Here is a 26,212-nt window from a genome sequence, read left to right as displayed (position 1 = left end):
CATTTCAATTCCAGTCAATTCAGAAAGTAAACCACGTTTCAATTCCAAATTGTCCTCATTGAAAAGCATTGAAGAGAATTGGAATTTCAGTGAATTCCTGAATTGACTGGAATTGGAAATGGAATTTACCCCAACCTTGTACCTTTCCAACTGATATTTGACGATTTCAACAATTTCTTTCTAAAAAGTAAGTGTTGTAGAGATAATGTACATAAAACAAAAATATAAACGCAACATGTAATGTGTTGGTCCCATGTTTCATGAGCTGAAATAAAAGATCCCAGAAATGTTCCATACTCACAAAAAGCTTATTTCTCTAAAATGTTGTGCACATATTTGTTTACATCCCTGATAGTGAGCATTTCTCCTGTTCAAATATGACCCATCTACCTGACAGGTGCGGCATATCAAGAAGGTGATTGAATAGCATGAACATTACACACCTTGTGCTGGGGACAATAAAAGGCCACTGTAAAATGTGCAGTTTTGTCACACAACACAATGCCACAGATGTCAAAAATTTTGAGGGAGCGTGCAATTGGCATGCTGACTGCAGGAATGTCCACCAGAGCTGTTGCCAGAGAATTTAATGTTCATTTCCCTACCATAAGCCGCCTCCAACGTCGTTTTAGAGAATTTGGTAATACATACAACCGTCCTCACAAGCACAGACCAGACCATGTGTTCGGTGTTGTGGGGGTGAGCGGTTTGCTGATGTCAATGTTGTGAACAGAGTGCCCCATAGTGGCAGTCGGGTTATGGTATGGGCAGTCATAAGCTATGGATAACAAACACAATTGCGTTTTATCAATGACAATTTGAATTACCAAAAATACCGTGACGAGATCCTGAGGCCCATTGTGAGCCCATTTTTTTTAAAGGTATCTGTAACCAACAGTTGCGTATCTGTATTCCCAGTTATCTGAAATCCATAGATTAGGGCCAAATGAATTTATTTAAATTCACTGATTTCCTCATATGAACTGTAACTCAGTAAAATCTTTGAAATTGTTGCATGTTGGTTTATATTTTTGTTCAGTATAGAAACAATATATATATATATATATATATATCTTGCTCTGACATGATGAAAAAATATATATACAGCACCAGTTTAGACCAGCACCAGTTTAGACACCACTACTCATTTTATTTATTTATTTTTTTTTATTTCACCTTTATTTAACCAGGTAGGCAAGTTGAGAACAAGTTCTCATTTACAATTGCGACCTGGCCAAGATAAAGCAAAGCAGTTCGACAACATACAAAAACACAGAGTTACACATGGAGTAAAACAACATACAATCAATGATGCAGTAGAAAAAAATAAGACTATATACAATGTGAGCAAATGATGTGAGATAATGGAGGTAAAGGCAAAAAAATGCCATGGTGGCAAAGTAAATAAAGTATGGCAAGAAAAAAACACTGGAATGGTAGATTTGTAGTTTGAAGAAAGTTAAAGTTAAAATATAAATATAAATAATATGGTGCAAAGGAGCAAAATAAATAAATACAGTAGGGGAAAAGGTAGTAGTTTGGGCTCAATTAAAGATGGGCTATGTACAGGTGCAGAGATCTGTGAGCTGCTCTGACAGCTGGTGCTTAAAGCTAGTGAGGGAGATAAGTGTTTCCAGTTTTAGAGATTTTTGTAGTTCGTTCCAATCATTGGCAGCTGAGAACTGGAAGGAGAGACGACCAAAGGAGGAGTTGGCTTTAGGGGTGACCAGAGAGATATACCTGCTGGAGCGCGTGCTACAGGTGGGTGCTGCTATGGTGACCAGTGAGCGGAGATAAGGGGGGACTTTACCTAGCAGGGTCTTGTAGATGACCTGGAGCCAATGTGATTGGCGACGATGATGAAGTGAAGGCCAGCCAACGAGAGCATACAGGTCGCAGTGGTGGGTTGTATATGGGGCTTTGGTGACAGAACGGATGGCACTGTGATAGACTGCATCCAGCTTGTTGAGTAGGGTATTGGAGGCTATTTTGTAAATGACATCGCCGAAGTCGAGGATTGGTAGGATGGTCAGTTTTACGAGGGTATGTTTGGCAGCATGAGTGAAGGATGCTTTGTTGCGAAATAGGAAGCCAATTCTAGATTTCACTTTGGATTGGAGATGATTGATGTGAGTCTGGAAGGAGAGTTTACAGTCTAACCAGACACCTAGGTATTTGTAGTTGTCCACAAATTCTAAGTTAGAACCGTCCAGAGAAGTGATGCTGGATGGGCGGGCAGGTGGAGGCAGCGATCGGTTGAAGAGCATACATTTAGTTTTACTTGTGTTTAGGAGCAGTTGGAGACCACGGAAGGAGAGTTGAATGGCATTGAAGCTCGTCTGGAGGGTTGTTAACACAGTGTCCAAAGAAGGGCCAGAAGTATACAGAATGGTGTCGTCTGCGTAGAGGTGGATCAGAGATTCACCAGCAGCAAGAGCGACATCATTTATGTATACAGAGAAAAGAGTTGGCCCAAGAATTGAACCCTGTGGTACCCCCATAGAGACTGCCAGAGGTCCAGACAGTAGGCCCTCCGATTTGACACACTGAACTCTGTCAGAGAAGTAGTTGGTGAACCAGGCGACGCAATCGTTTGAGAAACCAAGGCTACTAAGTCTGCCGATGAGGATGTGGTGATTAACAGAGTCAAAAGCTTTGGCCAGGTCAATGAATACGGCAGCACAGTAATGTTTCTTATCGATGGCGGTTACGATGTCGTTTAGGACCTTGAGCGTGGCTGAGGTGCACCCATGACCAGCTCTGAAACCAGATTGCATAGCGGAGAGGGTGCGGTGGGATTCAAAATAGTCGGTAATCTGTTTGTTGACTTGGCTTTCGAAGACCTTAGAAAGGCAGGGTAGGATGGATATAGGTCTGTAGCAACTTGGGTCAAGAGTGTCACCTCCTTTGAAGAGGGGGATGACAGCAGCTGCTTTCCAATCTATGGGAATCTCAGACGACACGAAAGAGAGGTTGAACAGGCTAGTAATAGGGGTTGCAATAATTTCGGCAGATAATTTTAGAAAGAAAGGGTCCAGATTGTCAAGCCCAGCTGATTTGTAGGGGTCCAGATTTTGCAGCTCTTTCAGAACATCAGCTGAATGGATTTGGGAGAAGGAGAAATGGGGGAGGCTTGGGCGAGTAGCTGTGGGGGGTGCAGTGCTGTTGAATGCAGTAGGGGTAGTTAGGTGGAAAGCATGGCCAGCCGTAGAAAAATGCTTATTGAAATTCTCAATTATAGTGGGCTTATCGGTGGTGACAGAGTTTCCTATCCTCAGTGCAGTGGGCAGTTGGGAGGAGGTGTTCTTATTCTCCATGGACTTTACAATGTCCCAGAACTTTTTAGAGTTGGAGTTGCACGAAGCAAATTTCTGTTTGAAAAAGCTAGCCTTGGCGTTTCTAACTGCCTGTGTGTATTGGTTTCTAACTTCCCTAAAAAGTTGCATATCGCGGGGGCAGTTCGATGCTAATGCAGAACGCCACAGGATATTTTTGTGTTGGTTAAGGGCAGTCAGGTCTGGGGAGAACCAAGGGCTATATCTGTTCCTGGTTCTAAATTTCTTGAAAGGGGCATGCTTATTTAAGATGGAGAGGAAGGCATTTTAAAAAAATAACCAGGCATCCTCTACTGACGGGATGAGGTCAATATCCTTCCAGGATACCAGGGCCAGGTCGATTAGAAAGGCTTGCTCGTTGAAATGTTTCAGGGAGCGTTTGACAGTGATGAGTGGAGGTCGTTTGACCGCTGACCCATTACGGGTGCAGGCAATGAGGCAGTGATCGCTGAGATCTTGGTTGAAAACAGCAGAGGTGTAATTAGAGGGCATATTGGTTAGGATGATGTCTATGAGGGTGCCAGTGTTTGCGGCTTTGGGGTTGTACCTGGTGGGTTCATTAATAATTTGTGTGAGATTGAGGGCATCAAGTTTGGATTGCAGAATGGCTGGGGTGTTAAGCATGTCCCAGTTTAGGTCGCCTAGTAGCACAAGCTCTGAAGATAGATGGGGGGCAATCAGTTCACATATGGTGTCCAGAGCACAGCTAGGGGCCGAGGGGGGTCTATAGCAGGCGGCAACGGTGAGAGACTTGTTTTTGGAGAGGTGGATTTTTAAAAGTAGAAGTTCAAATTGTTTGGGTACAGACCTGGATAGCAGGACAGAACTCTGCAAGCTATCTCTGCAGTAGATTGCAACACCGCCCCCTTTGGTCGTTCTATCTTGTCTGAAAACGTTGTAGTTAGGGATGAAGATTTCACAGTTTTTGGTGGACTTCCTAAGCCAAGATTCAGACACAGCCAGGACATCCGGGTTGGCAGAGTGTGCTAAAGCAGTGAATAAAACAAACTTAGGGAGGAGGCTTCTAACGTTAACATGCATGAAACCAAGGCTATTACGGTTACAGAAGTCATCAAAAGAGAGCGCCTGGGGAGTAGGTGTGGAGCCAGGCACTGAAGGGCCTGGATTCACCTCTACATCCCCAGCGGAGCAGAGAAGGATAAGTATGAGGGTACGGCTAAAAGCTATAAGAATTGGTCGTCTGTGACGTCCAGAATAGAGAGAAAAAGGAGCAGGTATCTGGGGGCGATAAAATAGCTTCAAGGTATAATGTACAGACAAAGGTATGGTGGGATGTGAGTACAGAGGAGGTAAACCTAGGCATTTAGTGATTATGAGAGAGATATTGTCTCTAGAAATATCATTGAAACCAGAAGATGTCATAGCATGTGTGGGTGGAGGAACTGAGAGGATGGATAAGGTATAATGAGCAGGGCTAGAGGCTCTACAGTGAAATAAGCCAATAAACACTAACCAGAACAGCAATGGACAAGGCATATTGACATTAAGGAGAGGCATGCTTAGCCGAGTGATCAGAGGGTCCAGTGAGATTCAGACAGCTAGCTGGGCCATAGGTAGCAAGCTGGTGGAAGATGGGAGGGAGGTCTGTTTTTAGCCGCCTCGTGCGTTTCCGTCTGTGGGTTAGTGGGGTTCCGTGTGGAAGGGGGGACCTGTCCAAGTTGGCAGAATAGTTAGTTATAGTGGCCCAAGAAAAGTGTCCGACAGACCTATTCAGATCGCAGCCGAAAAGACAGCTAAAGACAGCTATTTCAGGGTTTTTCTTTATTTTTACTATTTTCTACGTTGTAGAATAATAGTGAAGACATCAAAACTATGAAATAACACATATGGAATCATGTAGTAACCAAAAAAGAGTTCAACAAATCGGTTCAATTGTTGTGAAGAAGGCTTCAGGGCGTCCAAGACAGCCCAGAAAGCGCCAGGACCGTCTCCTAAAGTTGATTCAGCTGCGGGATCGGGGCACCACCAGTACAGAGCTTGCTCAGGAATGGCAGCAGGCAGGTGTGAGTATATCTGCACGCACAGTGAGGTGAAGATTTTTGGAGGATGGCCTGGTGTTAAGAAGGGCAGCAAAGAAGCTACTTCTCTCCAGGAAAAACATCAGGGACAGACTGATATTATGCAAAAGGTACAGGGATTGGACTGCTGAGGACTGGGGTAAAGTCATTTTCTCTGATATATCCCCTTTCCGATTGTTTGGGGAATCCGGAAAAAAGCTTGTCCGGTGAAGACGAGGTGAGCGCTACCATCAGTCCTGTGTCATGCCAACAGTAAAGCATCCTGAGACCATTCATGTGTGGGGTTGCTTCTCAGCCAAGGGAGTGGGCTCACTCACAATTTTGAGTGAGAACACAACCATGAATAAAGAATGGTACCAACACATCCTCCGAGAGCAACTTCTCCCAACCATCCAGGAACAGTTTGGTGACGAACAATGCCTTTTCCAGCATGATGGAGCACCTTGCCATAAGGCAAAAGTGATAACTAAGTGGCTCGGGAAACAAAACATCTATATTTTGGGTCCATGGCCAGGAAACTCCCCCAGAATTTAATCCCATTGAGAACTTGTGGTCAATCCTCAAGAGGCGGGTGGACAAACAAAAACCCACAAATTCTGACAAACTCCAAGCATTGATTATGCAAGAATGGGCTGCCATCAGTCAGGATGTGGCCCATAAGTTAATTGACAGCATGCCAGGGCAGATTGCAGAGGTCTTGAAAAAAAGGGTCTACACTGCAAATATTGACTCATTTCTGGGACTCATCAACTTCATGTAATTGTCAATAAAAGCCTTTGACACTTATGAAATGCTTGTAATTATACTTCAGTATTCCATAGTAACATCTGACAAAAATATCTAAAGACACTGAGGCAACAAACTTTGTGGAAATGAATATTTGTGTCATTCTCAAAACTTTTGGCCACGACTGTATATACATATATTTATATTTCATCATATCAGAGCACGATATACAGTATGGGGCTTGAGCCCTATTGATAAGACGTGCAGTTCATACTCAATCCCTCTACTTCCCGTTCCCACGATTATTTCCCACTTTCATCCGTGACTGTGTATGTGAGTATTCCAGCTGTTCTGCTATCATGTGTCTGTGTGTGTTGCTGGCAGGGGTGGAAGGGGTCAAGGTGGGTGGTTATGAAACATGTTGCTCTGGTAGGGCGGTGGCAGTCATGCAAATAACTGCCGGTCTCACAGTAATTGACCGTTAATTAACATAAAGACGTTTAGCATCTCCTGGCTTCCATGCATACTGTAGCCTACAAGCCACTGATGCAGACCTTTGGAACATCTACATTTAAAAAAGTCTAATAAATCCATGTAATATAGCCTACACCATCACAATAAATCCATTTTTTTTAAACAGGTCTAAAGAAACATGATATGAAGAAAATGTAGTCTATTTCAGAAGAACAGAATAGCATACTCTGAGTTGTCCTTATGTTAGGCCCTGATATGGCAATGCCATATGGCTGTTTATTTTATTTTATTTCACCTTTATTTAACCAGGTAGCCTAGTTGAGAACAAGTTCTCATTTGCAACAGCGACCTGGCCAAGATAAAGCATAGCAATTCGACACATACAACAACACAGAGTTACACATGGAATAAACAAAAACATACAGTCAATAATACAGTAGAACAAAAGAAAACAAAAAGTCTATATACAGTAAGTGCAAATGAGGTACGATAAGGGAGTTAATGTGAGTCTGGAAGGAGAAGGTATTTGTAGTTGTCCACGTATTCTAAGTCAGAGCCATCCAGAGTAGTGATGCTGGACAGGCGAGCAGGTGCGGGCAGCGATCGGTTGAATAGCATGCATTTAGTTTTACTTGCGTTTGAGAGCAGTTGGAGGCCACGGAAGGAGAGTTGTATGGCATTGAAGCTCGTCTGGAGGTTAGTTAACACAGTGTCCAAAGAGGGGCCAGTAGTATACAGAATGGTGTCGTCTGCGTAGAGGTGGATCAGAGAATCACCAGCAGCAAGAGCAACATCATTGATGTATACAGAGAAGAGAGTCGGCCCGAGAATTGAACCCTGTGGCACCCCCCATAGAGACTGCTAGAGGTCCGGACAACAGGCCCTCCGATTTGACACACTGAACTCTATCAGAGAAGTAATTGGTAAACCAGGCGAGGCAATCATTTGAGAAACCAAGGCTGTCGAGTCTGCCAATAAGAATGTGGTGATTGACAGAGTCGAAAGCCTTGGCCAGGTCGATGAATACGGCTGCACAGTAATGTCTCTTATCGATGGCGGCTATGATGTAATTTAGGACCTTGAGCGTGGCTGAGGTGTACCCATGACCAGCTCTGAAACCAGATTGCATAGTGGAGAAGGTACGGTGGGATTCAAAATGGTCGGTAATCAGTTTGTTAACTTGGCTTTCGAAGACCTTAGATATAGTCTGTAGCAGTCTGGGTCTAGAGTGTCACCCCCTTTGAAGAGTGGGATGACTGCGGCAGCTTGGGCTACACTAGTTAGCAGACAAGATTTGCTTAAAATTCTGTGGCATTATATTTTATTATTTTATAGTATGAAGAATACAATTGAACATAGCTTAATAAAATGGAAAGGATATTTTCTCTAAACTATTTGAGGGAGTGCTTACATGTGGCTATTCTGTGTTGAGTGGTTAACAAAGAATTTGGTCCTCCTGTATGCTTAATTTGGAGATATTTATGCAACTTTAGTGGTGATACAAATGTTGGGCAAATGTTTTGATTTTTAATACATTCTCTGGCTGCATGATGGGACTCAAATGATGATTTGAAAAAAGTCACATGAAAGGCATGAGCTCTAATTTGTTTCTTGTGCAGGCTACACACTTATCCAGTCTCATTCATAATTTGACAAGCACTTGATTGTACGGCTCTGGGTGTAGTGGGTGCGAAGTCAGGCGCAGGAAGCAGAGAGTACAGGGTAGTGCTTTATTTGCACACACGGCAAACATAAGCCACCCCACGAAAATACAGGGTGCACACAAAACAAATGCCCCAAACACTGGGGACTGAAACAGTCCGGAGAACACCCACGACCGAAAACACGTCAGACACAAGCGTGCACAGTAGCAACACACAAACAATCCCGCACACAGAGCAGGCGGGCCTACTGGCTACAATAACCAGACTAATCAGCCTAACACAAAACAGGTGAAACCAATAAACAGAAAGGGGAAAAAGGGAATCAGTGGCAGCTAGTAGGCCGGTGACGACGACCGCCGAGTCTCACCCGAGCAGGAAGGGGAGCCACCTTCGGTAGGAGTCGTGACATTGATAATATTCTAATCAGGCCTCGGATTTCCCAGCGGCATCCCCTTTGTGTGGCAGTAATGCCCCCTAAAAAACCCATGTCTTTTGAAGGCCAAAGTGGCCGTTGTGCCCTTAGGCTGAATATAATAATTATAATTCCTGGCTTCCGTGCTCCGAAACACCTCTCACTCACATGGCTCTCAGATTTCAATGATTATTTGCCAATGCTTGTCATGTGATTGGGTCCTTCTCACAGGCATTTCATCTAAGAAGGAGGCTACAAGTGAAGACACATCGGGGACGAAACTGTGCGAATTCCGAAGCGCATATTGAAGATGTTAGAACAGTCCATATTTTCGTCAGCCAAGAAGATGAGTAGGCCTAACGAACAGCAAAATCACTAGCCTATGTTAATCTACTATCCCCCATAGTACAAAAGTTGACCTATTCTATTGGTCAACTTGTCCTTCTGTGCAATAAATAAATATTACAAACATACTCTGGGAAAGTTGTGGGATGCGATAGATCCCAAACTAATACAACAACTCGCATCAAAAAAAAATTGAAAAGCAATGAGGCTGATGCAACAGATCATAAGGTTTACCTTAAAATGTTGATAAACTATTACGCTATTTCTTCACATTATAAGCGCAGAAATGCGCACACGGCAGTAGTCTAAAAGTGTAAATGTTCCAAAATGCAATCAATTAGCGGGAAAACACTGTTATCGAAAATGACGGAAATGTGATAATGCATGTAAAGATTTTCTTCCCCAAACTTGAAACTCATGCTCCGCCTATGTATGTCAGTTAGGCTCTAATCAAATCAAATCAAATTGTATTTGTCACATGCGCCGAATACAAAAGTTGTAGTAGACCTTACAGGGAAATGCTTACTTAAAACAATGCAGTTCTAAAGAATTATTTTTTGAAATATAACAAATAATTAAGGAGCAACAATAAAATAACAGTAGCAAGGCTATATACAGGGGGTTCTGGTACAGAGTCAATGTGCGGGGGCAACGGTTAGTCGAGGTAATAGAGGTAATATGTACATGTAGGTAGAGATAAAGTGACTAAGCATGGATAATAAACAGAGTAGCAGCAGTGTAAAAATGGGGGGTGGGGTGGGGACATTGCAAATAGTCTGGGTAGCCATTTGATGAATTGTTCAGGAGTCTTATGGCTTGGGGTAGAAGCTGTTAAGAAGCCTTTTTGACCTAGACTTGGAGCTCCGGTACCGCTTGTTGTGCGGTAGCAGAGAGAACAGTCTATGACTAGGGTGGCTGGAGTCCTTTGCAATTTTTTAGGCCTTCCTCTGAGAACGGCTGGTATAGAGGTCCTGGATGGCAGGAAGTTTTGCCCCAGTGATGTACTGGGCTGTACGCACTACCCTCTGTAGTGCCTTGCGGTCGGAGGCTGAGCAGTTACCATACCAGTGCTCGGTCCTCTGTTTTTTTGTAGTCCACAATCATCTCCTTTGTCTTGATCACATTGAGGGAGAGGTTGTTATCCTGGCACCACACTGCCAGGACTCAGACCTCCTCCCTATAGGCTGTCTCATCATTGTCAGTGATCAGGCCTACCATTGTGTCGTCAGCAAACTTAATGATGGTGTAGGAGTCGTGCTTGGCCATGCAGTCATGGGTGAACAGGGAGTACAGGAGGGGACTGAGCATGCACCCCTGAGGGTGATGTGTTGTTACCTACCCTTACCACCTGGAGGTGACCCGTCAGGAAGTCCAGGATCCAGTTGCAGAGGGAGGTGTTTAGTCCCAGGGTCCTTAGCTTAGTGGTGAGCTTTGAGGGTACTATGGTGTTAAACACTGAGCTGTAGTCAATGAATAGCATTCTCACATAGGTGTTCCTTTTGTCCAGGTGGGAAAGGGCAGTGTGGAGTACAATAGAGATTGCATCATCTGTGGATCTGTTGGGGTGATATGCAAATTGGAGTGGGTCTAGGGTTTCTGGGATAATGGTGTTGATGTGAGCCATGACCAGCATTTCAAAGCACTATATGGCTACAGACGTGAGTGCTACGGATCGGTTGTCATTTAGGCAGGTTACCTTGGTGTTCTTGGGTACAGGATCTATGGTGGTCTGCTTGAAACATGTTGGTATTACAGACTCGGTCAGGTACATGTTGAAAATGTCAGTGAAGACATTTGCCAGTTAGTCAGCGCATGCTCGGAGTACACGTCCTAGTAATCCGTCTGGCCCTGTGGCCTTGTGAATGTTGACATGTTTAAAGGTCTTACTCACATCGGCTACGGAGAACGTGATCACATAGTCATCCCGAACAGCTGATGCTTTCATGCATTCTTCAGTGTTGCTTGCTTCGATGCGAGCATAGAAGTTATTTAGCTTGTCTGGTAGGCTTGTGTCACTGGGCTTGCGGCTGTGCTTCCCTTTGTAGTCCGTAATAGTTTGCAAGCCCTGCCACATCCGACGAGCGTCGGAGCCGGTATAGTATGATTCCCATTTTAGTCCTGTATTGACGCTTTGTCTGTTTGATGGTTCGTTGGAGGGCATAGAGAGATTTCTTATTAGCATCGGCGTCCTCTGACCACTTCCGTATTGAGTGAGTCACTGGTACTTCCTGCTTTATTTTTTGCTTGTAAGCAGGAGTCAGGAGGATAGAGTTATGGTCAGATTTGCCAAATGGAGGGTGAGGGAGAGTTTTGTATGCATCTCTGTGTGTGGAGTAAAGGTGGTCTAGAGTTTTTTTCCCCTCTTGTTGCACGTTTAACATGCTGGTAGAAATGAGGTCAAATGGATTTAAGTTCCCTGTGTTAAAGTCCCCGGCCACTGGGAGCGCTGCCTCTGGATGAGCATTTTCCTGTTTGCTTATTGCCCTATACAGCTCGTTGAGTGCCGTCTTAGTGCCAGCACCGGTTTGTGGTGGTATATAGACAGCTATGAAAAATATAGATGAAAACTCTCTTCGTACAATGGTATGGTCTTACAGCTTATCATGAGATACTCTACCTCAGCCGAGCAAAACCTTGAGACTTCCTTAATATTCAATTTTGTGCACCAGCTGTCATTTACAAATAGACCGTGACCGCCACCCCTTGCCTTACCGGAGGCAGCTGTTCTATCTTGCCGATGAACCGAAAACCCCAGCAGCTGTATGTTATCCATGTCGTTCAGCCACGACTCGGTGAAACGTAAGATATTACAGTTTTTTATGTCCCGTTGGTAGGATATTCTTGATCAGAGTTCATCCATTTTGTTATCCAATGATTGCACGTTTTATGTTTTAACCCGGAAGCCAGCTGCACCAATGTGTCAGAGGACACCTGGCGACCGTGTCAGCGTGCATGCGCCCGGCCCGCCACAGGAGTCGCTAGAGCACATGGTTATAACATGGTTATAAAGTGGATTAATGTGCTTAATTTTAAGAAGTTATTTGGCCACTTTAGTTGTGATACAAACCTTATCAAAACACATAGGCCTTTGGGCTAGGCTACATGAGTTGTGCGACTATGATTTGAAAAAATCGCAAAAAAGGTATGAACTGTTTCTTGCCTTACAAGCTGGGCATCATTCACAAGTGACAATATATTATTCAGAAGTGATAGGCTAATATTGTCACCCATCAGACTATTCTTGATTTAATCTTGTCTTTACATATACTAAATAATATATGCGTGAAATTTGTTTTGATTTAGAATGGACCATTATCATGCACTTGTCTCGGAACAGGGGCAGGGGGAAAAATACATGTAATCTATGCACTTAAATAGTGAATGGAAAACGCTTTTCCCGTGGTTCCTTTTCATGCCAGCCAGGTCGACTATACTCCTGTTGTAAAGCGGAGCAGTGTGCTTAATATTAGGAAAGTTGATAAATAAATATAGTAGGCCTAGCCTATAGAAAGCTGATGGGATCCTCCTATTTTTAATAGAGGCCATCAAAATTCTGTTTTCTCACACAATTGCATAGCCTATAGAAATGTTGCTCAACATGAGCTCATGGGCTCTCATGAAGTGTTTTATTTTATTTTTGATAACATTTGCATTGATGTCAGAGTGATTAGAGGGACAATAGAGTGCTGAGTACAAGGCTGCTAATGACCATCAGCAGTATCAGAGCTTTGAGAAGCCTAGTTACCGTGACTACAGTCACCTGGAATTTGACTGTGGTCATATGACTCGTGACTGCCGGTGTGAAGGTAATACGGTCACCGTAACAGCCCTATGCTCTGGTGATGCTGGAAGGGGAGGCGTTGGGAGGCAGGGGGGTATCGAGCGGCCCTCTGCGCAGCCTGACACTGACGATGACCTTGGCCTCTGGTACTAATGGAAGTAGAGGGCAGCAGAGGTCTCTCTTTCTCGTCCGTCCGTCCGTCCGTCCGTCCGTCCGTCCGTCTGTCTGTCTGTCTGTCTGTCTGTCTGTCTGTCTGTCTGTCTGTCTGCCCTCCACTATCTCCTTTATGTTTCTTGGTGTCTACAAGGTGTCAGTCATTATCTTCCATCTTCTCTCCTCCATCTCTCTGGTTCTCCCCTTCCCTTCCTCCTTTTCTCTACCTCCAGTCCATTCTCTCTACATGTTGTTCTTACCGTATCCCTGTATCGTTTGAAGAGCTAGAATGTTCTGAACAAGGAAAATCTCCACCATGACATAATGGTCAGTTTTTAGGTCAAACAGATCGTTATCCCTGCAAGAGCACATTACGGTGGCTAACTACTAAACAAGTATCCATTGGTCAAAATAAATGGTCTGAAAAAGCAGTCAACATAGCAGTTACCTTATCTATTATGAGTACAGAATGCATGTAGGATTTTGCCTGGGTCATGTCTCGTTACGCAACTGAGCTTCTTGGTAATCCCCTCTTTTATAATTGAATTTCGATTTGCGCCTTACAAAAAGAGGGAAATTATCCCTGTCATTGATCTTTGCTGGTATTGATTAGTCTGCGTAAGATTAAGCACATTATGTGATTGACTGTACAATCAGTGGTCCGTAGAAGAGTGACAGATGGTGAATGACAGTCAGTGAGAGAGACAGACCCTACATCTCCCCCTACTGCGCCCCCTGTCTCTGACTAAGTCTGTAGGGTAGAACAATTCTTACTAAAATAACTCCAGACTACAGGAGGTTGGGGGCACCTTAATTGGGGAGGATGGGCTCGTGCTAATGGCTGGAGTGGGATTGATGGAATGGTATCAAATACATCAAACATATGGTTGAATACCATTCCATTCGCTCCGTTCCAGCCATTGTTATGAGCCGTCCTCCCCTCAGCAGCCTCCACTGCTCCAGACGTTACCTACGGATATTTTTTATGTTTTTCTAAATTAAAACATGCTTCATGATTCTGCGTATACTGTATTTGTTTGTGTTAGCTATAGGTTTGTGTGCATGTGTGTGTTTGTGTGTGTGTCTCAGATTGTGTCTGAGTGTACTGTATGTATGTGTTTGTATGTGTGTGTGTGTGTGTGTGTGTGTGTGTGTGTGTGTGTGTGTGTGTGTGTGTGTGTGTGTGTTGTGCATACTGTACTAGCAGCAGTGTTCATACTGTACTTGCAGCAGTGTTGCCGCGGGGCTCCAGCTGTGAGGGCTGGGCTGCCGGGTGCAGAGGGAGAGGGAGAGGGAGGGGGAGAGGGAGAGGGAGGGCGGTGTTTACAAACGTTATCCTCTCTCAGTTTTCTCCCGCCCTCTCTTCCAGCCACACTCCTCAACATGAGCCTGAAACAGAAACTCCAACCTGTGAGTACTCCAACTCTACTCTCTCACTCCCTATTCTCTTCTTTCTTTCTCTTCCTGTCTCACTCCTGTCCTTTTCTGCCTCTCCTCTTACCCTCATGGTCATCTGGTGGTTCGTAGCAGGCTACCGAGCTCCATCCTCCGTATTGACAGTGAGGCAGGGGCTGTGACGGATGTTGTTAGTGCTGATGTCATCTTGTTGTCGTCATAATTTGTCTTGTGTCACTTGTCGCCCACTTTTTTTCATAGGTGATAATTATGTTGATGTTTTGTGGGCTCCAGGGTACTTGTTGGTCTCTGGAATTTGGAATGTTCATTTGATTAGCATGAATCACATTTCATTTTGTTCTGAAAATGATTATTCTAATTTAAAGAGAACAGTTCACAGTACCTTAGTGGTGTTTGTTTGGTGTATGAAACAAAACTAGTGTCAGAGGTTTTTAATTTCAGACTGGATTGTTACTGAAGTATTAACATAGTTAGGTGTTCTTTATGCAAATAGCTAGTGTTTGTTTTTAATCTTTAAAAAGGTATTTGTTGTATTCTATGTCAGATGTCATTGTATTTTCCAATAAGGACTGTTAACTGTTATAAGCCCTGAGTGGTTTGGGTTAAACATTGTGGTGCAGACGGCATGGATCTTATTCAGGCTGTCATTATGAAACAGGACTGGAAATGATGTCAATAATCTGAAATTACCCAGATGAGTGAATCTGGGTAACACACACACACACACACACACACACACACACACACACACACACACACACACACACACACACACACACACACACACACACACACACACACACACACACACACACACACGCACACTGCCCATCCCTCAGCTTGCTCCCACAGGTTCATCATGTTAGATGTTAAATTCAGTCCTCAGGGGGAGAATCCTGATTGTTGGTACAGCAGCGCATCTGTCAGAGAAAGAGCACAGTGACACGTGGAATCACAACCCTCATTTAGCCACAAACATTGATAGCAATAAGGCCTAAGGTCCTGAGCCCTATGTAGCCCCCAGCAGTCAGGTCTCCTTTCATACGGTATGTAGCAAACAGTGCTGCAGGTGTAGAATCTTCATTTGATCACCCTGTTGCAGGAGAACTTTCCTGCAATGCAGAAAATGTAAAACGTGTTGTGTATTTGAGGTTTAAAAAAGGCTTCTGAAGTTTATAATTTCCACTTTGAAATGCCATTAATTATAATCCACATAATAATTCACATTTCCTGTTGCTGCAGAATTATTTTCCTGCTGTATCGAACTGGCTCAAATTAAGATCCTACATCTGTACAGTACTTTAAATGCTCTGCTATGAGAGGTTCTGCAGTGCATTTTGACATCCTCAGTCTTCAGTCAAACGTTTCAGTTTGTTGTTTCAAATTGTTTATTCTGTGTACGAAATGCATTAACTGAACTATCCATTTAATTAAAGCTCAGTCCTACTATTCCCTGTATTAGATTAGTTTACTGACTACTGGAGCAGCACCCCCTGGACTGGGTGAGAGTTGGGTCATAGAGCGGTAAGTGGGCAGTGTGTAGTCTGGATGGGAATCGATAGGAGGCTAACCAGATGGTGTCATTTTATCACCTCTAAGACTGACTGTATGTGGGGACTTTAGCCTTACAGGTTTGTTCTCTTACTTTGAGTCTGAACATCTTTTCCATGTCAGAATCAAAGCTGTGAGGGTTGAGAGAGGTCAGATGTTCTGGAAAGAGATGGAAATTGTCATAGGAAGCTTTCACCTTGTACTCTCAGGTTATTTAGTAGGGAAAAAACCTTGTAGCACTGAACATGCCGCATTTAATGTACCTGTATTTTGTGATCCAGCTAAGTAGGGACATTGGAGAGGGTTGGCAGCAAGGGCACCATGGTAACGCTGTGTGTTATTACAGATTATTCTGTCACCATAGTTATGCAAACTATACATGCAAAGTAGGATGAGCCAGTGGAGGTTCCACCAGTCTAGCCTGCAGAACATGTTGACCAGCCAGAACATGTTGACTTTTTAGGTAATATTATGGTCTGTTACACCAGCCTAGCCTGCAACACATGTTGACTGTGGAGATCCCACTCACATAGACCATTTCAATCAGTCTGCCCCTAGTGCTCCTACTAACCGGTACAACGATGAGAGCCTCCATATCCAGGAGCTCCAGTTTATCCTGGTCCCGACCACAGCAGCAGCAGGAGGAGGAGGTCCCCCTCAAAGTCCCCAGCAGCCCTCCCTGTCTCCCCCGGAACAGATAGGTCCCACTCAAAGTCCGGATGTGATACAGCCTGGAATCGAACCAGGGACTGTAGTGACTTCTCTTGCACTGAAATGCAGGGCCCTAGACCGCTGCACCATTCGGGAGCCCATATGGGTGATATCAGAGAGCACATTGTGCACCATGGTCTGCTATTGTCCAGAGCTGTAAAAATATTTGAAAGTACTACTTAAGTAGTTTCTTGGGGTATCTGTACTTTACTTTACTATTTATATTTTTGACTACTTTTACTTTTATTTTCCGAAAGAAAATTATGTACTTTTTACTCCATACATTTTCCCTGACACCCAAAAGTACTCATTACATTTTGAATGGTTAGCAGGACAGGAAAAGGGTCTAATTCACACACTTATCAAGAGAACATCCCTGGTCATCCATACAGCCTCTACATCAAGCACACAGACAGTTTTGACCAATACTGCCCTCCTACACAAGCACTCACAAAAGGTGTTAGTGAAAATGAACCAAAATCACCCAGCTCTTTGCAACAGTCCCTGTCGATTTGCTTGTAAATTAGGGCACTTACCCTGCTCTGCCATTGGCCGAGGGACAGTGAAGGGGGTCACATGGTGTGGCAGGTGAGCTGCAGCAGGGTCTTTTAAAGGCCAGTGAGTAGGGTGGGGTGGGGGAGAAGGGTACAGACAGCCAGGCAACCAGAGAGGGTCCACTCCCCAGCAGTGGTCTGTTAGAGCTGGGCACATAGGCACTGGGCCACTGAGTAGCTGATCTGGAGCATTGTGCTGGACATAGCGGGCCAGTATGGAGCAGGGGAGGACCTATCTGTTCCGGGGGAGACAGGGAGGGCTGCTGGGGACTTTGAGGGGGACCTCCTCCTCCTGCTGCTGCTGTGGTCGGGACCAGGATAAACTGGAGCTCCTGGATATGGAGGCTCTCATCGTTGTACCGGTTAGTAGGAGCACTAGGGGCAGACTGATTGAAATGGTCTATGTGAGTGGGATCTCTTGGGTTATTGTTGTCGATTCAGATACTGTGGTTTCGATGATGGTGTGTGAGGAAAATATACATTTTTAGGTAATATTATGGTCTGTGCTGTCACTATGAGAACACAATCACTAAGGTCCTCTCTGTATTTGAATTTGCACCTATGATTTACATACTGGTTATTACAGTTGATTTGGTTCCTATTTGGCTGTACTGACTGTGTTGAACACTCAGAAATCAGACCCCTGTCAACCATGTAGATATTTGTCTTGTGAAAAGCTGTGCGTTGGCTTCTACAGTGTTTGTGTTGGGTCCTTTGAGACAGATATTGTTTATACTCCAGGACATAATTGTCTTCATGACAACATGACTGGTTAGCTGTGAGACGGAGGGATGTTTGTGTGAACATTTACACGTATTGCATTGTATCACACACACACACACACACACACACACACACACACACACACACACACACACACACACACACACACACACACACACACACACACACACACACACACACACACACACACACACACACACACACACACTACTTGTCCCTCTTTGTCACTCTGGAATACACATTAACTCTGATTGATTTGTGACAGTGCTTGAACAGCTAATGGAGGTTGTTGTGTTTTTTTGCTGCTGCTGTTCTAGTTGTGCTGAGGTGAGAGACATGTGGGTTGGAGGCCCGCGGTGTCAGACACAGTAGGCAGTTAAGACAGAACACAGTTGCTCCCCTTCCTTCCCCCAAAGGGCACAACAAAGACAATATCAGGTCCTGTTCTGCTCCTCTCTTCTGAACTGTCTTCTGCTCTGGTTCCCTGAACCCACGTCCCTCGGGTTTCTCGGCACAATTCCCTGACATGACTCACTCTCTTTCCCATTTCTTATACAGCTTTCCATTTTGCTAAGGCTGTTTGGCTTATCATCTCATATTATCGGGGTTCTAATCAAGGCCTTTCAGCAGGGTGGTGAGGGGCCATTGTGAAGATATTCTGTTTCATTTCTGTTTCACTTTTACTGCTCATGATTAATCTAGATTCAGCAGGACTCTGACCGTCTCTGCCCTCTCCCTTCTAGGTACTGTCCCTAGGGGCTGATGTCCTGCCAGAGTACAAGCTCCAGGCGCCTCGCATCCACAAGTGGACCATCCTCCACTACAGTCCCTTCAAGGCGGTGTGGGACTGGGTCATCCTCCTGCTGGTCATCTACACGGCTGTCTTCACCCCCTACTCCGCTGCCTTCCTGCTCAACGAGGTGGAGGACGAGCTCCGGCGCTCCTGTGGCTACACCTGCAACCCCCTCAACGTGGTGGACCTGGTGGTGGACGTCATGTTTATCGTGGACATTCTCATCAACTTCCGGACCACATATGTCAATCACAATGACGAGGTGGTCAGCCACCCGGGGCGAATCGCCCAGCACTACTTCAAAGGCTGGTTCCTCATTGATATAGTGGCAGCCATCCCCTTTGACTTGCTCATATTCCGCTCTGGCTCTGATGAGGTGAGGTGGATGGAGGAGAAGGTGGATCATTTTAATCTGTGTAGTATTGCTCCTTTTTTTGCAGTGTTGGTCAGTGTACCAATTCAACAAAGACTCTCTCATAAATCTTCTTGTTCTTTTACATGAATTGCTTTGTTTGTACTTTGAACCTCTCTCCTCTCAGCCCCAGACGACCACTCTGATTGGCTTGCTGAAGACTGCTCGGCTGCTGCGATTGGTGCGTGTGGCGCGGAAGCTGGACCGCTACTCAGAGTACGGCGCCGCCGTTCTCTTCCTCCTCATGTGCACCTTTGCCCTCATCGCCCATTGGCTGGCCTGTATCTGGTACGCCATCGGCAACGCGGAGCGCACCAACTCGGCCCGCATCGGAGGCATGAAGATCGGCTGGCTGGACAACCTGGCTGAACAGATTGGTAAACCATACAACGACACAGACCCTGCCTCCGGCCCCTCCACCAAGGATAAATACGTCACAGCGCTTTACTTTACCTTCAGCAGCTTGACCAGCGTGGGCTTCGGCAACGTTTCCCCCAACACCAACCCTGAGAAGATCTTCTCCATCTGTATCATGCTAATCGGCTGTGAGTACGTCACCAGTGTGTCTGAGTACGTCACCAGTGTGTCTGTGTCTGTAGTGTGCCTGTGTGTCCAGAGTGTTCATATGCATTGCTGCATTACTTTAAGTGTAGTACCACCGATCATTTTAGGTGGATGTCACTGACATGTCTCTCTGTCGTCTCCTGTAGCTCTGATGTATGCCAGTATCTTTGGTAACGTGTCGGCTATCATCCAGAGGCTGTACTCCGGCACGGCCCGTTACCACACCCAGATGCTGCGTGTCAAAGAGTTCATCCGCTTCCACCAGATCCCAGAGGGACTACGCCAGAGACTGGAGGAATACTTCCAACATGCCTGGTCCTATACCAATGGCATCGACATGAACGCTGTGAGTCACTCTCAAACACACATTCATATACAGCCAAACACACACACATCCATACGCACGCGAAAAACACACGTTCATATTCACACGAAAAACACATATTCCCTGCTTGCCACCTGAGTTTTGCCGCCATTAGGTGCTCAGACAGGGAGACCTAACAGTGGAAATGATGTGCGTCATATCCTTTGTGTTAGTAGATAGATAGCGTCCTGCTGGTTACAGAGAAGAGAAAAGCATTAGGCCTCTAACACCACAGGAACATGACGTAGCAGAGAGCACGCCTGTCAATTCAATCTGAACAGTTGATCACATAGACACTGTGTGTGTGCCATGTGTCCCCTTGTCAATAGTGAGCATCAACTGAAACTGCTCTCCCCCACTCGCTCTCTCTCTCTCTCTCTCTCTCTCTCTCTCTGTCTCTCTCTCTCTCTCTCTCTCTGTCTCTCTCTGTCTCTCTCTCTGTCTTTCACTTTTTCTGTCTCCCTCTCTCTCTCTGTCTCTCTCTCTTTCTCTGTTTCTCTGTTTCTCTCTGTCTCTCTCTCTCTCTCTCTGTCTCTCTCTGTCTCTCTCTCTGTCTTTCACTCTTTCTGTCTCTCTCTCTCTCTGTCTCTCTCTCTCTGTTTCTCTCTGTCTCTCTCTCTCTCTGTCTCTCTCTCTCTGTTTCTCTCATTGATCTCTCTCTCTCTCTCTCTCTCTCTCTCTCTTCTCTCTTTCTCCCTCTCCCATTTCTCTAGGTGCTGAAGGGTTTCCCTGAGTGTCTACAGGCTGATATCTGCCTCCACCTGAACCGCTGCCTGCTCCAGAACTGCAGGGCCTTCAAGGGGGCTAGTAACGGCTGTCTGCGGGCGCTGGCCATGAGGTTTAAGACCACCCACGCCCCTCCGGGTGACACCCTGGTCCACATGGGAGACGTCCTCTCAGCTCTCTACTTCATCTCTAGAGGGTCCATAGAGATTCTGAGAGACGATGTGGTGGTGGCCATACTGGGTAGGCTGAAGGGTGGTGGTGGTTACTGGGTAGGCTGAAGGGTGGTGGTGGTTACTGGGTAGACTGAAGGGTGGTGGTGGTTACTGGGTAGGCTGAAGGGTGGTGGTGGTTACTGGGTAGGCTGAAGGGTGGTGGTGGTTACTGGGTAGGCTGAAGGGTGGTGGTGGTTACTGGGTAGGCTGAAGGGTGGTGGTGGTTGATGGGTAGGCTGAAGGGTGGTGGTGGTTACTGGGTAGGCTGAAGGGTGGTGGTGGTTGCTGGGTAGGCTGAAGGGTGGTGGTGGCCATACTGGGTAGGCTGAAGGGTGGTGGTGGTTACTGGGTAGGCTGAAGGGTGGTGGTGGTTACTGGGTAGGCTGAAGGGTGGTGGTGGTTACTGGGTAGGCTGAAGGGTGGTGGTGGTTACTGGGTAGACTGAAGGGTGGTGGTGGTTACTGGGTAGGCTGAAGGGTGGTGGTGGCCATACTGGGTAGACTGAAGGGTGGTGGTGGTTACTGGGTAGACTGAAGGGTGGTGGTGGTTACTGGGTAGGCTGAAGGGTGGCGGTGGTTACTGGGTAGACTGAAGGGTGGTGAGGGTTACTGGGTAGGCTGAAGGGTGGTGGTGGTGGTGGCCATACTTGGTAGGCTGAAGGGTGGTGGTGGTTACTGGGTAGGCTGAAGGGTGGTGGTGGTTACTGGGTAGACTGAAGGGTGGTGGTGGTTACTGGGTAGACTGAAGGGTGGTGGTGGTTACTGGGTAGACTGAAGGGTGGTGAGGGTTACTGGGTAGGCTGAAGGGTGGTGGTGGTGGTGGCCATACTTGGTAGGCTAAAGGGTGGTGGTGGTTACTGGGTAGACTGAAGGGTGGGGGTGGTTACTGGGTAGGATGAAGGGTGGTGGTGGTTACTGGGTAGGATGAAGGGTGGTGGTGGTTACTGGGTAGGCTGAAGGGTGGTAGTGGTTACTGGGTAGGCTGAAGGGTGGTGGTGGTTACCGGGTAGGCTGAAGGGTGGTGATGGTTACTGGGTAGGCTGAAGGGTGGTGGTGGTTGATGGGTAGGCTGAAGGGTGGTGGTGGTTACTGGGTAGGCTGAAGGGTGGTGATGGTTACTGGGTAGGCTGAAGGGGGGGTGGTAGTTGCTGGGTAGCCTAAAGGGTGATGGTGGTTACTGGGTAGGCTGAAGGCTGGTGGTGGTTGCTGGGTAGGTGGAAGGGTGGTGGTGGTTACTGGGTAGGCTGAAGGGTGGTGGTGGTTACTGGGTAGACTGAAGGGTGGTGGTGGTGGTTACTGGGTAGACTGAAGGGTGGTGGTGGTTACTGGGTAGGATGAAGGGTGGTGGTGGTTACTGGGTAGACTGAAGGGTGGTGGTGGTTACTGGGTAGGCTGAAGGGTGGTGGTGGTTGATGGGTAGGCTGAAGGGTGGTGGTGGTTACTGGGTAGGCTGAAGGGTGGTGAGGGTTGCTGGGTAGGCTGAAGGGTGGTGGTGGTTGATGGGTAGGCTGAAGGGTGGTGGTGGTTGATGGGTAGGCTGAAGGGTGGTGGTGGTTACTGGGTAGGCTGAAGGGTGGTGGTGGTTGATGGGTAGGCTGAAGGGTGGTGGTGGTTACTGGGTAGGCTGAAGGGTGGTGGTGGTTGCTGGGTAGGCTGAAGGGTGGTGGTGGTTACTGGGTAGGCTGAAGGGTGGTGGTGGCCATACTGGGTAGGCTGAAGGGTGGTGGTGGTTACTGGGTAGGCTGAAGGGTGGTGGTGGTTACTGGGTAGGCTGAAGGGTGGTGGTGGTTACTGGGTAGGATGAAGGGTGGTGGTGGTTACTGGGTAGGCTGAAGGGTGGTGGTGGTTACTGGGTAGGCTGAAGGGTGGTGGTGGTTACTGGGTAGGCTGAAAGGTGGTGGTGGTTACTGGGTAGGCTGAAGGGTAGTGGTTACTGGGTAGACTGAAGGGTGGTGGTGGTTACTGGGTAGACTGAAAGGTGGTGGTGGTTGATGGGTAGGCTGAAGGGTGGTGGTGGTTACTGGGTAGGCTGAAGGGTGGTGGTGGTTGCTGGGTAGGCTGAAGGGTGGTGGTGGTTACTGGGTAGGCTGAAGGGTGGTGGTGGCCATACTGGGTAGGCTGAAGGGTGGTGGTGGTTACTGGGTAGGCTGAAGGGTGGTGGTGGTTACTGGGTAGGCTGAAAGGTGGTGGTGGTTACTGGGTAGGCTGAAGGGTAGTGGTTACTGGGTAGACTGAAGGGTGGTGGTGGTTACTGGGTAGACTGAAGGGTGGTGGTGGTTACTGGGTAGGCTGAAGGGTGGTGGTGGTTACTGGGTAGACTGAAGGGTGGTGGTGGTTACTGGGTAGACTGAAGGGTGGTGAGGGTTACTGGGTAGGCTGAAGGGTGGTGGTGGTGGTGGCCATACTTGGTAGGCTAAAGGGTGGTGGTGGTTACTGGGTAGACTGAAGGGTGGGGGTGGTTACTGGGTAGGATGAAGGGTGGTGGTGGTTACTGGGTAGGATGAAGGGTGGTGGTGGTTACTGGGTAGGCTGAAGGGTGGTGGTGGTTACTGGGTAGGCTGAAGGGTGGTGGTGGTTACCGGGTAGGCTGAAGGGTGGTGATGGTTACTGGGTAGGCTGAAGGGGGGGTGGTAGTTGCTGGGTAGCCTAAATGGTGATGGTGGTTACTGGGTAGGCTGAAGGCTGGTGGTGGTTGCTGGGTAGACTGAAGGGTGGTGGTGGTTACTGGGTAGACTGAAGGGTGGTGGTGGTTACTGGGTAGACTGAAGGGTGGTGGTGGTTACTGGGTAGCCTCTCCTTTTTTAAGTCTTCCCCTCGTTCTTCCCTTTCAAGCTTATGTGGTTTAGTGCATTCTCTGTCTGTCTGCCTGTCTCTGTCTGTCTGTCTCTCTCTCTCTCTCTCTCTCTCTCTCTGTTCTCTCTCTCTCTCTCTCTCTCTCTCTCTCTCTCCCTCTCCCTCTCTCACACTCACACACATACACACACACACACTGCTGTGTTGTGGTGTGCTGTTTAGCCAGAGGTGTTTGGGCACTGCTCCACTTCCATTCCACAGTGTCATTGATTACCGATCACCCGATTGCTCAGACCCACTCTCTCTATGCTAGCCTGTCTTGCTTTGATTCGTCTCCCCTCTGCATTTAAGTGGACACAAAGTCAGGCCTAACTGGAATAATGTAGAGCATTAGTGTTATTGTTCTAGTCTCTGAAAAATCTAGAAATAATCCAGAAGAATTTAAACCTAGAAAATAAATCTATCAGGGTAGTCTTGTAGACGGAGGCTTTCACTCCCCCTGGTGGTGTATGTGAGTGAGCTTATAAGTGTTTTTAATGCTTATGTTTTCCAATTCTTTTTTTGTTCAAACATTGCTTTCTCCATTGTCCCTCTATTCACCTCCAATTCCTCTCCACCTGTGTCACCTTTCAACCTCTCATCCCTCCATTCTCTCTCTCTCGTTCTCTCCGTAGGTCAGAATGATATCTTCGGAGAACCCATCTATCTTTTTGGGCGTCCAGGGAAGTCCAGTGCAGACGTCAGGGCTTTGACCTACTGTGACCTCCATAGGATCCTGAGGGAGGACCTGCTGGAGGTGCTGGACATGTACCCAGACTTCTCCGACTGCTTCTGGACCAACCTGGAGATCACCTTCAACCTCCGAGATGTGAGTACCGTCAGGGGGGGGACAGAGAGCACCCTCTCCAACCACTAGTAGGTACTGTTCATGTTGGGCCGGTTTCCTGGACACAGACTGTGTAGTCTTGGACTAAAAATCATTCTCAATAGAGAATCTCCTTTGAAAGTGCTTTTTAGCCCAGGACTAGTCTTAATCTGTGTCTGGGAAACCAGCCCTTAGTCATAAAGAGAGCTTAGCACAAGGTCAATGAGTTTTAGTTAGGCAAACTAATGCAAAAGCATTACTTCTTGAATATTTAGTGTGTATAAAGCTGATGATTGATGGTGTGTGTGTATTGTGTTGTAAAGTGTGAGTTGTTTTTTGTTGAGTTACTGAAGCTGATGTGTATTAGGTAGATAGAATGAACCAGGCACCTCCCAGTGAGGACTCTGAATGTGGATACCGACGGGCGCGGCCACGACGCACGAGAAACCGGCCTGGTGAGTGTGTGTGGTTCTGCTCATTATGTCCTCATGGGTTTCTTATACATTGGTAAAAGTAAAATTAGTGTTACTATCAATGATATGTCTAAAGTTGTGGTGATCATTGTACCTGTCCTGGTTGTGTGTAGACGGCATGGACCGTGAGGACTCATTTCCAGACCAGTCGTGTCCTTTGGGGAACCACAGCGGCCCGGACACAAGCTCCCACTGGGAGGGCATGTGTAGCAGCGCCAGCGCCTGCTCCCAGTCCAGTGACGATGAGATGAAGCCCCTGGGACATAGCAAAGCAGAGCTGTACCCCTCTGTGGACAACACCGATGACTACCCCCCTGCTGTGGTCAGCCTGCTGCCTCCCAGCGGACCCTCAGCCGGCATGGGGTCGCCCCTGGACCGAGGAAGTCACCAATACACAGGTAAAGAGAGACTGAGATATAGATACACAGTGTTACGCATGAACTAACTAAGATCAGTGGACTGTACTATGTTCTAACCTGCATCAAAGCATTCCCACAGGCATCTCTGCTCTTTCTCTACATCCCAGCTGCAGCCCCCATCAACATGCCAGGCCCAGGGGTGTATGGGTATTGGCCTGACCGGAGGACCAGTCAGTTGTCAGATCCCCAGCGGCGCTGCTCCTCAGTCAGGGGCACCTACCACTCTCCTCCCTGTGCAGAGGACAGGCCCAATGAACTGGAGTCCAGAGTGGAGCTGCTACAGTCCCAGCTCCACAGGTATAGAGGAGATGAGAGAAGAGGAGAGAAGAGGAGGGGAAAGTGAGGAGATGAGAGAAGAGGAGGGGAAAAGTGAGGAGAGGAGAGAAGAGGAGGGGAAAGTGAGGAGATGAGAGAAGAGGAGGGGAAAAGTGAGGAGAGGAGAGAAGAGGAGGGGAAAGTGAGGAGATGAGAGAAGAGGAGGGGAAAAGTGAGGAGATGAGAGAAGAGGAGAGGAAAAGTGAGGAGAGGAGAGAAGAGGAGGGGAAAGTGAGGAGATGAGAGAAGAGGAGGGGAAAAGTGAGGAGATGAGAGAAGAGGAGGGGAAAAGTGAGGAGATGAGAGAAGAGGAGAGGGAAAGTGAGGAGATGAGAGAAGAGGAGGGGAAAAGTGAGGAGATGAGAGAAGAGG

At 46.8% G+C, this 26,212-nt stretch overlaps 1 protein-coding gene across 3 annotated transcripts in view; it reads left to right on the top strand.

Annotated features, from left to right (window-relative positions):
- LOC115171519 (potassium voltage-gated channel subfamily H member 6) overlaps nucleotides 1–26,212 on the top strand; it is a 45,425-nt gene that overhangs the window by 16,653 nt on the left and 2,560 nt on the right. For all 3 annotated transcript variants that reach the window (XM_029728441.1, XM_029728440.1, XM_029728442.1), the window contains 8 exons: nucleotides 18,649–19,074; nucleotides 19,238–19,655; nucleotides 19,821–20,020; nucleotides 20,752–21,004; nucleotides 24,443–24,636; nucleotides 25,001–25,088; nucleotides 25,220–25,504; nucleotides 25,633–25,822. In XM_029728441.1, the coding sequence (XP_029584301.1) occupies nucleotides 18,649–19,074; nucleotides 19,238–19,655; nucleotides 19,821–20,020; nucleotides 20,752–21,004; nucleotides 24,443–24,636; nucleotides 25,001–25,088; nucleotides 25,220–25,504; nucleotides 25,633–25,822 (2,054 nt within the window). The remainder of the gene's footprint in view (nucleotides 1–18,648; nucleotides 19,075–19,237; nucleotides 19,656–19,820; nucleotides 20,021–20,751; nucleotides 21,005–24,442; nucleotides 24,637–25,000; nucleotides 25,089–25,219; nucleotides 25,505–25,632; nucleotides 25,823–26,212) is intronic.

This window comes from Salmo trutta, chromosome 32 (assembly GCF_901001165.1).
Source record: "Salmo trutta chromosome 32, fSalTru1.1, whole genome shotgun sequence".
NCBI lineage: Eukaryota > Metazoa > Chordata > Actinopteri > Salmoniformes > Salmonidae > Salmo > Salmo trutta.
This window is presented reverse-complemented; position numbering and strand designations above follow the sequence as displayed.